This window comes from Aphelocoma coerulescens, chromosome 6 (assembly GCF_041296385.1).
Source record: "Aphelocoma coerulescens isolate FSJ_1873_10779 chromosome 6, UR_Acoe_1.0, whole genome shotgun sequence".
In the NCBI taxonomy this organism is placed as follows: Eukaryota; Metazoa; Chordata; class Aves; order Passeriformes; family Corvidae; genus Aphelocoma; species Aphelocoma coerulescens.
Window position 1 is genome coordinate 1,874,923 of NC_091020.1, and position 15,688 is coordinate 1,890,610.

General features: G+C 45.3%; 1 protein-coding gene across 5 annotated transcripts in view; it reads right to left on the reverse strand.

The window, feature by feature from the left end:
* PRKG1 (protein kinase cGMP-dependent 1) overlaps positions 1-15,688 on the reverse strand; it is a 376,397-nt gene that overhangs the window by 54,468 nt on the left and 306,241 nt on the right. For 4 of the 5 annotated variants that reach the window (XM_069018843.1, XM_069018838.1, XM_069018837.1 and 1 more), the window contains exons 8-9: positions 9,868-9,933; positions 1,888-1,962 (exon numbers count right to left, since the gene is read on the reverse strand). In XM_069018843.1, the coding sequence (XP_068874944.1) occupies positions 1,888-1,962; positions 9,868-9,933 (141 nt within the window). Of the gene's footprint in view, positions 1-1,887; positions 1,963-8,017; positions 8,096-9,867; positions 9,934-15,688 lie in introns of those variants that run through there. The other variant, XM_069018840.1, reaches the window with a different exon arrangement.

The window sequence follows — 15,688 nt, forward strand, 5'->3', positions numbered from 1 at the left end:
AGATAAAAAAATTGCTATCAAAATTGTTCCTTTTAGGGAACAATTCCTCCATCAGCAGGGCTTCACCCTTCCATTGGGATGAAACACTTGGCATTAGAAGGAAAGGACTGGAGAAGATAAAAGCTCAAAAATGTGAAGGTCAGAACCCAGCGGCTCCCAAAAGGAAGTTTCTTCCAAAGAGGTCCCAAATTGCAGTTTCCCCCCAGGTTGTACAGCAGATCCTAAACTCCCCAAAGTATTCTCAAGGTCTCCTCAGCCTGCATCCCCAACCATTCCTGGGATAATAAATACTCAAGAATAGAGCTTAAAATTATAGATGTGGGAAGGGCACACTCTTCTGGGTGCTGATGGGTTGTGGTGCCACCTTCAAAAACCTTCTGTGACCACGACATCGTTTCTGACCCAACCCAAACTTCCCCAGTTTTATTCCCAATGTTTTTTTCCCTTCTGCTCCGATGGAAATCAATAGAACCCAAATAGGAACACTCAAAATTTCACATAAAATAATAACAGAATGAGCCTGGGATACTTGGGACCATCTGTCTGAAGCATTCCATGCCCAGAATTCCTGGTTTTGGGATGATAAAGGGACTTGGTAGTCTCCCACCTTCTTCATTAAGTCAACAAGAATTTAGGGAGTGTAACCTTTTTAATGGAACGCCTTTTTAAGAAGGAAGCTTACATTTGATCTGCAGCAGGGAAATATTATTCCAAACCAAAATACAACCCTTTTAATACCTTAAAATGAATTAAATATGATATCTCAAATATCACTGCAAGATAAGAAAAGAGCAATCTGTGGGTATTTTGCAGGATTAACAAGTTTTGCTCATGAACTGGAGATTTTTGAGATGGATCTTAGTTCCTGAAACAAGCCAAGAGTTATTTTTAATCAATAACTAACTGAGGCTTCTCACTTTCCTTCCACAGAGGTGCCCAATACCTTTAGCAGACACCATTCCAACCCCTCTGGTTTAATGAGAAGTTTCTATGTATAACTTAATTGGAATCTTCAGTTTAGGCAGTCACTCGGAGCATTTGACTTTGAGAAAAGACCTCTCCCCTCCCTTATTGTGCTATTAAAAAAATCCCCATGAAAGTAAAATAATTGAGAGGGAGGAAAAGTAAAGAAGTTTTGTGGAGAGCAAATTTAATTTTCTTTTCAGCAACTTCTGCCTTTGAATCATGTTTGGTTGATATTGAGTGTCTCCCAAAGCACAACAGGATCCTCTTGAAAAGCTTTAATCATCAGGGTAGAATCAGAGCTCAAAGATTACAGATTAAAATCAAATTGTAGCTCAAGAATGAATGAAAAGTGGGTTTTTTTTAAAAAATATTTAAAATATTTTAAACTACAGCTCCCTTCTGAAAGGAATGAATGTTTATTGAGGACTTCAGATGAATATATTGCTTCACATCAAGGCAGCTCCAGTTTTTATCCCAAAATGACAAATTCCACTGCCCATCTTTTGTGTCATGTTTGACTTTGGAAAGTATCTGAGAAAGGTCAGATTTCTCTAAAGAAATGAAATGTCTTCAACAACAATTCCCTCAACAACAATTCCAGGATCTGGAGTTTCTCACCTCACAATATTTCAAGAGGATTTCTGGAAGATCCACTTCTGTGGGCTCAGATATTGTTATTGAGGAGAATCATGGGGCAACCTGGCTTTGGGTACTGACCAGAGGAGACCCATCTCCACACCCATGGGGGAACCAGGAACACACGAGGAGGAAAATTCCTCCGTCCAGAGGAGGACTCTCCTTTTTAAGCTGTTTTGTGTCATTGTGTGGAGAACAAGGAGGGTTTTTTGGGAATTCCAATGGTGCACCACCAACAAACACAAGTTTGAGGTTCTCTGCTGAGCACAAGGAGCAGCCACTTACTTTGCTTTTGCTTCTGCATCCTCGTAGGCTTTGTTGGAGACGTCGTCCAGACCCCCGATCAGGTGCTTGAAGGAGCTGTAAAGACAAAGGGACACTTTGAGAGCAAAATCCCAGAAACATCAAGGTTGGAAAAGCCCCTGAAGGTCATCCAGTCCAACCAGTAACCCACCACTGCCAGCTCCACCACTGAACTATGGCTGGAAAGATCTGGGAGCTGAGAAAGCCAGTGTGGCTCTTTGGCAGCAATCCGGGCCGGATCACGGTGCCAGTGACCCACCAGGCCCAGGGCTGGGAATCTGCTGGCAAACACGGCCTCAGAAATGCTGGAGATGCCAAAACCGACGCCGAGAAGATCCCAAGGTATTTATCCAGCCCACCGAAATGGCTGCTGAAGGTTTTCACCCTCCAGTGGAAGTTTCAGAGTAAATGTGCCAGTGTGGCTGGTGGTGGCACCTCAACCATCACATCCCTGTCTTCCAGCCAGGAACCCTCTAAATCCCTCTGCTTCCCAAGCGACATTTCCATTTCTGGATCCCAGCTTCCTCATCTTTAGAGAAACAGCATCCAAAAACACATCAAGGAGGGTGCAAACTGAAAGAGAGGGAACTTAGGTTGGATATTGGGCAGGAATTGTTCCCTGGGAGGGTGGGCAGGCCCTGGCACAGGGTGCCCAGAGAAGCTGTGGCAGAGAAGTGTCCAAGGCCAGGTTGGATGAGACTTGGAGCAGCCTGGGATAGTGGAAGGTGTCCCTGCCCATGGCTAAGGGGTGGAATGAGGTGATCCTTAACATCCCTTCCATCCCAAACCATTCTGGGATTCCATGAAAAGCCAGAAATGAGTAACTGAAATCAGTGAATGCCTTCAAACAGACATGTTCAGGTGAAAAGCTGCTTTCTACTGTCCAGTTCCAGCATTCCCAGGGGGTCTGTCACACGCAGGTTGTTTTTTTCAAGGAAGAAAAATCTGAAAGGATGAACTGTTGCAAAGCAGGGTCTCTTGACTGTTCTCTGCCTTAAGGTCACAGCTTTATAAATGAAAATCCTGCGATTCCGCCAGCTCCTCTGTGCTCCTGACACTCCTGAGGCATGAAACACAAGAGCTGAAGAACAGGAATTGCTCTAAGTGGACAAAAAAATGAATGGAAACTTTGAAAAAAAAGAAAGAAAAAAACTGAAATCCCTATTTAGGGCCACATTTCTGACTTTAGGAATAAGAACAGGGATATTTAATATGGAGGATTTATAGGATCAAAGAGAATTAATGGCACTGAGCAGGTGAGGAAAATCCAGGGGAAATGCAATCTCCTGTCAGGCATGGGGTGAGCCAGGGAGACTCTGTGTTCCTGGGATGGGAACACTGGGACCCCAGGTGGCTCAGACACGCTGCCAGTCCTGAGCCAGTCCTTCAGGGTCCTGCTGCATCAGGACATGCCTGACCCTATGGAATGTACCCCATGGGCATGTGGAGAGCGGGGACAGCACTTCAAGCAGAGCCAAGGGAGGCCCAATTATCCTATTGGAAAAAGCTGGATTTTGCCCATTGCTGTGGAGCAGCTGGGAGAGAGGGTTTGGATCTGGATTTGCTGCAAGGGCTTTTCCAGAGGAATTCTCCACCCTGGGGCTGTTGCAGAGCTGTGTGCACACAGTGCTGTGCCTGTGCTCCGGGATGGCCCTGCTGGAGCAGGGAGGTGCCACCAGGTGCCCTCTGTGCTCCCTTCCATCCTGAGCCATCCTGGGATTCTCTGCTGGGAATTACTGCTCAGGAAATGCCCTCTGCCCACACAAATTCCCACAGTGTCCCACTCCACTTAAGTCATGATATTTGAAATCAAACAATCAAGGAAATAATTTCTGCAGCCCGGGGAAAGCAAATTAATGGATTCATTAATGAGGAAGACGAGGCACAGAGCTCTTTGCTCTCACATAAAGTCATGTTAGAGGTTTTTAACCAGGCTGGTAATTATTAATACTTTTAATATTAGGACGGGTTAATCATGGGGGTCTCTTTCCAACCCCAAATTCCTTGCTCAGCAGTGAAAACAGGAACAACTCAGCTCCTTCAACACCTCAAGTTTTATCTTCCCGGTGCTGGGAATGTGCCACGGGATGAAGCCTGACCTTGCAAGGTGACAGTGAGAGCAAAGCAGGATTGGGGTGTTCATGCCTAATTGCACCCCAAACAGGCATTCAGGCAATTAATTAACACAGTACCACCATCCTGGAAGGCCATAAGACCTCACCTAGGGCTTAATTTGCGGTTTACGCTTGGTTTGCTTAGGAAAATGGGGCAGGGTTAAACACCCCTTTTTTTTTTTTTGGTAAGGCAAATAAATCTTTTCTAGTGAAACATCAAAGAAGAAAAATTCACTGAAAGGAGTAACAACAGTTTCTCTAAAACCCTTCATTTTATTAAAAATTTTAAGCCAGACTTAACACTGGGTAAGATATAAAGTTCACTTGAGTCCCTTTTTTATTGCCCATCTCAACGTTGTTGAAGTCTCGGCTCAGTCCCAACCTCCTCAAGAATTCAATCAGAAGCTGCTCAGGGTTTTTTCTCCTCGTGGCCTTTTCTCTTCATTTTTCCTATTCTCTCCTCATAACCAATTTTCTCCATGGATAAACTTCGCTCCAACTGGGAGAAACAGTAAAGCAGCAAACCCTAAAATCTCCACGGAAAGAGCTCGGCTCAGCTTATATGGGGTCAGTCATGCCAGGATAATACTTTTTTATTTCATTTTTCTCCCATTTCCATTGCCAGGAGGGCTGATCCAATAACCTTTGTTGACACCTCACAGCTCTCCCTGATAAAAACCAAAACCAGGCTTTGAAACGTAGACAAAAATGGAAAATGCAAAGTGGAAAAGCAGAAAATAGCTGAAATATTTCAAATGTTGCCTTAAAAAAAAAATGCATCCTCTTGCTATGTGCAGCTGAAGAAGACGAGAAGCTGGAAAAGCAGCATTTAGTGTAAATTCCAGGTAGTTTTGTAACTCTCTGTCAGCAGCAGCTGTGCCTTGAGTTCTCCTGGCTCTGATCCATCAGCTCCTCTCTCTCCATTTGCATTAGGCAGTTTTGTTCTCCGAGCACCCACAGTGTTGCTAAACCTCCAAGCTCCAGGAAAACGTTGTTGGTGCCATAAATAAATTATATGGAGGGGAAAAAAATCCCGTGTAAATAAATGATGAACCTGAATCAACCTCAGTGCAAATATTCTGACAGTTCAGGAGCAGCCACGAACACTTCCCAACACTTCTTCAGTTTCAAGAGGTAGGTGTGAAAAAAAAAAGAATTATGAAGTTGCACCAACTTGTCCCTGAGGGTGCCAGTGATGATCCAAATGTCAGGAATGAGTTTGGAGCCTTTCCCTCCTGTTCTCTCTCCGTACAAAGGAGCTGAGAGTGAAGTCTGTCTGTGCATCTTTATCCAAACTGAGCCACAGAACAGATGCTCGAGGGGTGTCTGCACAATATTTATCAGAAGACCTTTTACAGACAGGTTCCCAAAGGACCAATCCATCAAATCCAGCACATATTTGTTAACTTTGCCCCACCTGTACTTCTGGAACAAATCTAACAACCCCTCCAAGGAGCCTGGAAATTCATCAGGATGAGCTCTGACAAGGCTGAGCTTGGAACAGTTTGGAGGCAACACCATGGAGCATCTCCCACAAGAAGTGCTTTTTTTCCCAGAGGATGAATTCCTGCAGTGTCACCACAGGAAAAATTTCATTAATGGCAGCCTTGATCTTGTAGGGTGTCAAGGCAAGTCCTAAAGACAGAAAGTCCATGCATTGTTAAAAAAAAAAGCACTTGGAAATAGAAATGCCTGAAAGCCATGTGAGAGGGGCTATAAAATATTGATATGTGGCCCCGGAGTGGAGGTTGGATGAGCAGGAAATGCTGTGGTTCCAATGAGCTGTCCGGCTCCCCAGCGATCCAAAGGCTTCTCCAAACTCCTTGGAATGGTCAGAGGTCCAGCTGACTTTCTTTTTTTCACAATTCCCATGAACACTGCATGGATTTTGCTGCAGTTTCCAAGCCAATTCCAGAAGCCCACGGTTGGCTCTGTGCTCCATGGCTGGCAGGAAGAGCATCTGGATAAATCAATCCCGACTCACCAGGGAGCTTGAGCATGGAGAAGTCCCCAGCCTGCCCCGTGCTGTGGTCCCTTCCAAAGCTGCCACCCTCATTTCCTCAGCCTTCTCACCCTCTCACTTCATTTTCCCTACTGGATTACAGTTCCTCCTCTTCCATGTTGAAACTTGATGATAATGTGAAATTCCTTGAAATTTTTTCTTTCTGATTGCCAAGTTCTTTCTTTCAAATACACCTGACCGGGTAGGGCTACACAAGGTTTTTTGGGTTTTTTCCTGGCAGCCTTCTTCCTTGGTGGACCAAAATGAATGGTGCTCCCACTGGGAATCACAGAATTCCTACAAAAGTTTGGGTTGGAAGGACCTCAAAGCCCATCCAGTGCCACCCCTGCCATGGGCAGGGACACCTTCCACTGTCCCAGGCTGCTCCAAGCTCCAATGTCCAGCCTGGCCTTGGGCACTGCCAGGGATCCAGGGGCAGCCCCAGCTGCTCTGGGCACCCTGTGCCAGGGCCTGCCCACCCTGCCAGGGAAGGATTAAGACCATTAAGGACCAAATCCCACTGAAATTCATTATTCTGGCAAAGGAAGCGACTCAAAAACACAACTGCAAGATGGAAAAAATGCCGATGCTTTTCATAACAAATATTTTCAGGACAAGGACAAGTGGGAATGAAGTCCATGGGATGCACCAAATGCTTCCTGCAGGTTGTTTTCATCGTTAGATCAGGATTCTGCTCATTCCCAAACCAGAAAAGGACGCTGGAAATGCACTTGGCAAAGCACATCTACCTAGGTTGGCAAAGATAGCTCTACTACTTTTTGGGTGCCTTTGGGGTGTTTCTGCAAGACCCCTCTTGTTTCACAAAGAAATTAAAAAGCAAGGCAGCACCAACATCATCTGGAAATTAAAGACCCATCACAAGCTCCAATTTGACTTCCCTCGTGGTATTTCCAACTCCTGCTGCTTCAGCCCTGTGGCCATTTTATACATATTTCATAAATTCCAGAAATCCTTTTAGGCAACGCATTCCTGCTTTCATGCTTACACAATTCCCTTCTCAAACCCTCCTTAAGCAGTTCCCTTCTCAAACCCAGCTTACGCAGGTCCCGTCTCAAACCCAGCCTAAGCATTTCCCTTCTCAAACCCAGCTTAAGCAGTTCCCTCCTCAAACCCAACTTTTAACAATTCCCTCCTCAAACACAACTCAAGCAGTTCCCTCCTCAAACCCAGCCTAAGCAGTCCCGTCTCAAACCCATCTTAAGCCGTTCCCTCCTCAAACCCAGCTTAAGCAATTCCCTCCTCAAACCCAGCTTAAGCAGTTCCCTCCTCAAACCCAGCTTAAACAATTCCCTCCTCAAACCCAACTTGCCTAGAGCTCCTGGTTCATCCCTGTGAAGAGTTTCCCATATTATTCAGCTCCAAACTACAAACTCTGCAGCACCTAAACCAGCCCTAAAATTGCTGGGAATATTGGCAAATCCAGAGCATAGGCTCATGTCTCCCTTAGGAATAACTTACTGTGGCACCAAGGTGTGACTCTCTCTGTTAATGAGATGGGAGTGTGGCAGCTGGAACAATTTCTGGATGCCTTGGGAAGCCTTCACCAGGAAGCTGGAAGAGTTACCCTGCTGCCTGCTAATTCCAATGGGTGGTACTGGTCAGTGAGACTGGAATTCTCCAGGAGTTCCATGTGTTAAGGGAAAGGTCTTTTGCCATCACTCCTTTTTTTTGGAACTGCAACACCAATTTTGCTGAGCTGCTTCAGAGGGGGATGCCCCCAGAGCATGGAAACTGCTGCTCCAGTGGTTCCATCTGATCAAGCAAAGAGCTTGTCTGGGAAAAGGAAATATTTGGCAGCTGCAGTGACTGGTGTCCCCCCTCCTGCCGCATGGAACAGATCCCAGCTGCACGGAACACCCATTCCCTGCTCCCATTGCTGCCTTCTGGGTCACCCAACCTTCACTTCCACCTCCACAACCCAAAAGGTGTAAAATTCCCTATATCTGGATATAAATAAATGATTCTTTCTCCTCACCAATTTTCCAAATTGCCACAAGTCCTGGTAGTTTTTCTCCACATGGAATTTTGCTCCTGCAGTTGTTGTCATTCCTATAAAATACCAGCCTAAGGAAGAGCTGGGACACGAAACTCAGCCCTGGTCAGGGCACAGGACAGCCTGCCCTGAGCTATAAATAGGGCTGTCAATAGGGTCACTTTCCTTGCACTATAAATAAGAATTTTATAAATAGTGTTCCTCTGCTAATTGCAGAGTGTTAATAGAACCTCTGGTGTAGATTAACTGCAGCTTCATCAGTTTAAATTTAACTCGTACTTCCTTACTATTTCAAGGGCATTGGATACTGGGGAAAAGGCACAGGAGACAAGGAAAGGCACAGTCTGGAAAATGATCAGGAATGAGTGACTTGAATTATTTGGGGGTTTTTAACTCTTACAGTGCACACCAGAAATATCTGTTGCAAAAGGGTAAAAATAAAAAGCATAAATGACTTGTTGCTTTTTATTTCTCTGAATGAATGCTTGCTAAATTATCTAATTCTTAAAAGTATAAAGATTATTACAATATTATTTTGCTAAATAATCAAATTCTTCTTCCTCTCTTTGCCCCAAAGCACGAGAAGGGAGGGTGGGTGTTTCATCTACCAGGCTGGGAAAGGAACTCTCAGGTGTTCCCCACCTGTGTTCAATGGACAGACCATGGGTTTTGCAATTAATAATCAATAAACAGAAATCAGAACTGGGATTTCTGAAGGGATTCCCCAGCTCAGCCTTTAGGGAATACTGGATTTCCAGAAATGGAGGCCTGTGAGAGAGCTCAACACAAACCACTTGTGTCACAGCAGGATTGAGGGGATGGAGATCAGCCCTACCAGAGCACGGAATCCTCTCTCTCACCAGAACACAAGGAGGGCTCCAGAACCACTTCCAGGGATCCACAGGGATCATGGATCCAGCTCCTGGACCTGCCCAGACACCCCAACAATCCACACTGCTCTGGAAGCTCCTGGCCCACATGTGGGTCCCACATACTTCAAAAATCCAATGGATTTATTTTCCTTTCCAACATTTGCAATTTTTTTCTTATTTTTCCCATAGCTTTTGGCTCCCTCCTGCAGGTTCCTTGGAGTTCCTGCACTGGGGTAGGCAGGGAAAAGTCAATCCCTATCCACCCTCTCTGTGGGTTTCACAGATCCATACCACATTCCCATGGAAGGTATGTCCATGCCTTTTGCTGGTCTGTGCCAGTGCTTCACAACCAGAAAACCCTGCCAGGGGTCATGTTCAATTTTTATGTCATTTTATGTCATTTTTGAATCCCATTCCCGGTAACTGCAGAGAGCAGCTGGATTTGCAGCACTGGGGAATCCAGGCCTGCTTTTTTTCTGGATTAAACCCCCCTAATTCCCTCAAGCTTCCTGTACAAATCATTATTTTACTCTCCTGACCTCCTGTATCTCCTCTGAGCCACAGAGCTCCCAGCAGGGCTGTGTCCTTCTCCCAAGGATTCTCCATCCCCCCATGGACTGGGATAACACCTTGCTCCAACATTGGCCAGGAGCTGATGCCTTTCATGCTGTGAACTCCGTGTGTGTCCCACTGTAACACCCAGATCCCTTCCCACAGTAATTCCAGCTCCTCCTTCATTTCCATTTGGTCTCTCTGAGATTCTAATTGTCACCATTGAGTTTTGTCTGGTTGATTTAGGGGCACTTTCCCTCAAGTGGAAATTCATCAAGGACGCATCTGTGACTTTATCACCTCAAATTAAGAGGCCTCTCTGGAGAAGATGATCTAAGGCTCTTGCTAAGCTCTGGAAAAGGTTTACATTGGAGTTCCCCCCAGCCCCAGGCAGAAGGAGGGACTTACTCTCTGTCTATGACCAGACAAGTGACTGCTTCAGCTGCGATGACGTTGGCTGTCCTGACATCCTCCCTGCAAGAAAAAACACATTTCTTCAGTTATTTCCATGCCAACCTTCTGATTTCCAACGTACAGGCTTCTTCAAGCACTTTGAGAATAAATTTCTGGCTTTCACAGCTTTTCCCTGATGTTTTCATCATCCATATAGTTAATAAAAGACTAGAATTCCAAGAATATAAATTTAATTCATTTTAATCAGGCTGATTTGTTGTTCCAGTGTTTCAGAGTCCGCGCTGCATTTTCTGGGTTCACTTTATCCCAATTCCCTCCAGCCTTTCCATGTTCCAAGGGTAAGTGGATCACAAGCAAAAGAGACCTTCCCTCTTCTAAACACACCTCATTCACTGAGGCTGGAACACCACTCTGCGTTGCCACTGAAGCAGAAAATGAGATTTACAGGTGCTCTTAGGAATAGAAATCCCCTTTTATAGACTGGAGGTATTAAAGCAGGAATATGGTTAAAGAAGGGTGATGCACGTGCACTCTCCCTCTGAGGTCATCATTCATTTACTTTAATTGCTTTGGAGCTCTCTTCATGTTCATATCTTTGAAACAGAGCAAGCAGAAGTACAAGGGAAGAACATTAATATTCCAGCCTGTGCTGGAATGCTGACTCTATTAGGAGTGGAATTAAGTGTGTATTAGTGCTAATTTACCCCACTGATAAATCACATTGTGCTAATTTAAAGCAAGGAGAAAGCAGCCGTGGAATAGCAGTGGATAATTATCGCCCTTAACTCCTAAAACGTGGGTAAATACAGAGAGGATAAGGAAGGACAATATTGAATTCCTCATTAAGTGGCTGTAGCCACCTTTTGCCAATATACTGATCGATTAAAACGAGAATTCAAACTTGTTGGTGTCCACTAATTCCAGTTAAAACTCAACACACTGGTCCCGTTATCCCAGAAGCCACAAAAAGACATTTATCCCTTTAAATGTATGAATCAGAGACATGATTATTGTTACTGTTTTATGTTTAGATGATTACAGAGCAGGAAAATACAATACAATTGGCAGCCTCAGTTCAAACATTTTCAATAAAATCTGAAATGAGACATTCAAATGCACAAGGGACCGTGGTGATTTCTGCTGTCTTGTCCTTTATCCATCCTTTTCTAGAAGGTGACTTTGGCCAGCAGCAGCACAGGGAAGTGCAGGAATCCGTGGCATTCAAGGCAAATGAAACCTTGGAAGTGCACGGCATGAAAAACTCCACGTGCAAGGCATTAAGTGGAAAAGAAATTACTAGGAGGGGATTAAAGGCAAGAGCAACTACCAGCGAGTGCTCAGCATTAAACAAGAGAGTAACTCCTACAAGTAAGTGGCACACACTTGTAAGTTAAACACAACAAATCCTTACAACAACCACACAGACTTCAGTGCAGAAGTTACCATTACCAGTGCACGATATTAAGTGCAACAAGTGATTAGTACAAGTCCAAGAGAAATTCCTAGCAGTGCGCAGCATGAAATGTTTACTGCTAGTAAGTGCACAGGACTACTTGCAGAAGGAATTACTACAAGTGCATGGCATTAATTGCACCAAGTAATTGCTACACGTGAACTGCACCAAACACAAGAGGAATTGCTGTAAGGGCACAGCGTTAAGTGTAATAATTACTACAAGTGCAAAGCATTAAACCCAGAAGTTACTACCAGTAAATGCACAGCGTTGAAGGTAAAAGTAACTACTACAAGTGCAAGGCATTAAATGCAGAAGTTACTACAAGTAAGTGCAGGGCATTAAATGCAACAAGTAACCATGGTATTGAATGAAAAACAAGTGCAAAACACTAAAAACAAAGGTAATTACTCCCAGTAATTACTCCCAGTGAGCAGCATTAAATGGAACACTAATTACAAGCAAATACATGAAAGAACTAATTACTAGCAGTGAGAGATATTAAATAGAGGTTGCTTTCAGCAAGTGCACAGCTTTAAAGGCAAAAGTAACCACTACCAGTGCAACAAGGAATTGTGACAAATGCAAAGTAATTACTGCATTAAATGCAAGAGATAATTAATTAGTGCAAGTGCATTAAATACAAGTAATTATTTCAACAGCACTGAACGCACAGGCTGCTATTAGAAGAGCAATGTGCAAAAGACAACTTATTAACAATTAATTAATTAATTAATTCCCGGCAGTGCCCACCACCCGCCGTGGCCCCAGGGAAGAGGAGAGAGCACTGACTCGGACACTCCCTGGCCTTCATCCCCCTCATCCTCGGAGCTGCTTCCCGAAAAGGCGCACTCCTCATCCGTGGAACCTCCCTCACTCTCCGAGCGCTCCATGGCCGCTCCAGCATTTCCCCTGGACGCTCCTGATCCCCTCCAGCTCTGTGCTCTGTGTCCCCCCCGGTATTTTGCAGCTCCCCCAGCTCAGAGCTCGGCACCTGCAGAAAGGTCACAGCTGCTGCGGGGGCTCTCGGCCGCAGAAATCCAAGAGGAGAGGATTTGGGAGCCCTCAGGAGATCCTTGGCTGTGCACAAGGGCCAAAAACTCCATCAGGAGACCTCGTGTGCCCTCTTCAGCTCCTTAACCCCACGGTGGAATTAGGTGGTAATGATATCCACATTCGTAAACGTTCCCAGGCGTGTCACCACACCACTGGAAACACGAGGCCATTGTTTCAGGGGTGAAATGCATAGATCTGTTTTTCTGCTTGGTATTTACAGCCCACTTCACCACATTGGGAAGTTACAACAATTTTGCTTCTGACAAGCTGTCAACAACTTCATTTGAGAAGAGATAAATTCATACTTCAGCTTCTGTTCCATGGCTTTACCTCAGGCTGCCATAATTTGCCCTAAATGTAAGAACATCTCAGGTGATTCCTGTTGTTTTGCTTTTTTTTACCTTCCTGCATCCTCAGACTGCTTGATGTCCTGCCCCAACACCTGCTCCCATAGTTCCCACTGCTCCTCATCCCTTGGATGGGGACTCCACCCAATGTTTGACAGCCCTTCCTGTAAAGGAGTTTTTCCCAATATCCAACCTAAACCTCTTCTGGTGCAATCTGAGGCCGTTTCCCCTTGTCCTGTCCCTGTTCCCTGGGAGCAGAGCCCGACCCCCCCGGCTGCCCCCTCCTGTCAGGGACTTGTGCAGAGCCACAAGGTCCCCCCTGAGCCTCCTTTGCTCCAGGCTGGTGGAATCTCAGCAGCAGCTCCCGGGAGTTTTTTTACTTTTAGAACTTGAGTGCAGCAAAGACAGAGCAGAATTTCCTTGACCAACAGAGCCTTGAAAGGCCCGAGGCCTCGGCTTCATAAATCTTCCAGTCAATTATCACAAAGGGCTCCTTTTCTTTTGTAAATCTTGTTGTACAACCCTTGGCAGGGCTTAAACCTTTTGGCTGGAGCCTCTGGGAATAGAAATATATTTTAGGAGCAGTCAGTAAGCGCTAACGAGATGCTCACAAAGGCATAAGACAGAGTATTAGGGGGAGCTGGTACATTTTCTATTTGGAGAGTTGTACGTTTTGCTTATATTAAGTAAAAAAATCGATAAAATAGTATTTTTAAAGCTGAATGAGCTGAACTGTTGTTCTCTAAGAAACGTTTTGTTTTCCCAATATGCCTAAAGCTTAAATTACACAGGGCTTTTGCTACATGTCCTCAAACTGGGGTACCTTGGAGTCAAATCCCTCCTGCTGTATTTCTTTCCCTTTTAGGAGGTGAGATTTTAATGCCTGAGGGGATTTTTAGAAGATTCTTTATGAAATGCCTTTTCCAGCGCAGCTTTTTCCAGTGGCACCTTTTATTAGTTTCACATTAAAACCTATAAAAGTTGAGTAGAGCGCGCTGTGTTTATTCATGCCAGCGATGTGCTTTTGTATCGAAGCCAAAGCCAAACGGGTGCTGGGTCCTCAGGAGGATGAAGTGTTGGGGATCCAAACTTTGGTCTGTGAGGGGTGGCTTCCCCCCCATGGAAATCAGGCACATCCAGGTGACTGATGCAGACAGAGATCACAGAATTCCTTAAGTTTGGAAGAACTCCAAGGTCATCAAGCCCAGTCTTTGACTGATCCCCATTTTTTCAACTCCTTCCCTGGGAGAGTGGGGGGGACCCTGGCACAGATTCCCAGCTGTGGCTGCCCCTGGATCCCTGGAAGTGCCCAAAGCCAGGTTGGACATTGGGAGAACCCTGGGACAGTGGAAGGTGTCCCTGCCCATGGCAGGGCTGGCACTGTGTGGGCTTTGGGGTCCCTTCCAGCCCAAACCATTCTCTGACCCCATGGACACAGCTACATCCAGCTGTTTCCTGATGTTCACCATTTCCTTCCCTAAAAACGAGGATAAAACCCCATTTCTTGGCTCAAGAAACTGGAGAACCTCGAAGGACCACCCAGAGCAGGTGGGTCAGTGCCTGGTCCTTGGTGGCCTCTATGCAGAACCTGCTGCTGCCTGGGAGAGGCCCTGGCAGAAATCCTCCGTCCTGTGGGACCTCAGGAGATGAGTGCTGAGATCATTTGGGAATGGTGCTAATGAGGGTTTGCAGAGCAGAGCCAGAAATAAAAAATGAGCTCTTCCCTGGTGGGTTTGAAATGATGCCACAGCACTATCCAGAGGTTTCTAATTTGCTGCTGTTCCCATCCTTTAATGCATTTTCAGCACTGTACACTTGTCCTGGTTACAATATTCTTATTAATAAGGTTGAATTAAGGCATTTAGGACAAGACACATCAGAAAAGAGAAAAAAGGGGGGAAATCAGTTATTAGCTTGAATTTAGAGATAACAGCTCAAACCCAGCATCTCTATCCCCACTTTTATCTTACTGGGTATTTTCTGATTACACTGTGACTTTCAGGTGGGAGATAAAACTCACCTTTATTGGGTATTCTGAGGAGTGGTACCCAAATTTGGTGACCTTCTATCCTTTACAAAGAGGGATTTTCCTACCTGGAGACTTAAAAATGTTTTTTTTAAAGTTTTGGTTACTTTTTATTTGTAACCATTTCTCTAACTTCACTTGCATCTTGGCCTACATTTGCAGCAGGGTGAGATGCAACAACCACCTGCCTGTTCTTGGAAAAAATGAATCAATAATGAAGGTTTTATGGGCCAAAACCAAACTAAATCTCACGGTTAGAGGGCCTGCCCTGAGAATCCTATCCAAGAAATCCAACTGGCATGGAAAGAAATGAATTCCTGGCCTGGGTGGGAGTGACCTGCAGGAAATTCTGGTGCTGGGACTACAACAGTAGTGTTAGGAGAGCCGTTCAGGGTTGTCACCCAGCAGGTTCCCAGGAGGAAAGGGATGGATCCCCATTCCCAGGCTCATCTCCCACTGATGGTGCCATGTTGATGGATGGTGCTACTGCTTTGAACATCCCAAAAAAATGTATTTGTGGCGGTGACCTCGACACCTCCACCTCTTCTGTGCTGTGGAGCAGCTTCTCTCCTTCTGGTGGATGTGTCCCACCCTGCCATGAAGGATTTCCTTGCTCTGAGGACACCTTTTAGGTGATTTGATAGGGGTTTGATATGGCAGGTGCTGCTGAACACCTGAATGTGAAGGTGGAAGAGTCAGCACTCAGCACTGGGAAGGCACTATAAAAAACCTCAGTAATTATTACACCCATAACTTCAAGCCCTGATGACCCTCCAAGGAACCTTGTCTTCCTTTTATCATTTTTATGAGGCAAGCAGGTATTTAAGAACAAATTGTGATGAATCTGAGGCCGTTCAGCAGAGGAAGGACTCACAGCACTAAAAGTGAGGAGCAAAAGTTAGTCCATGCTCCTCCTCCATGGGAGGGTCTGCC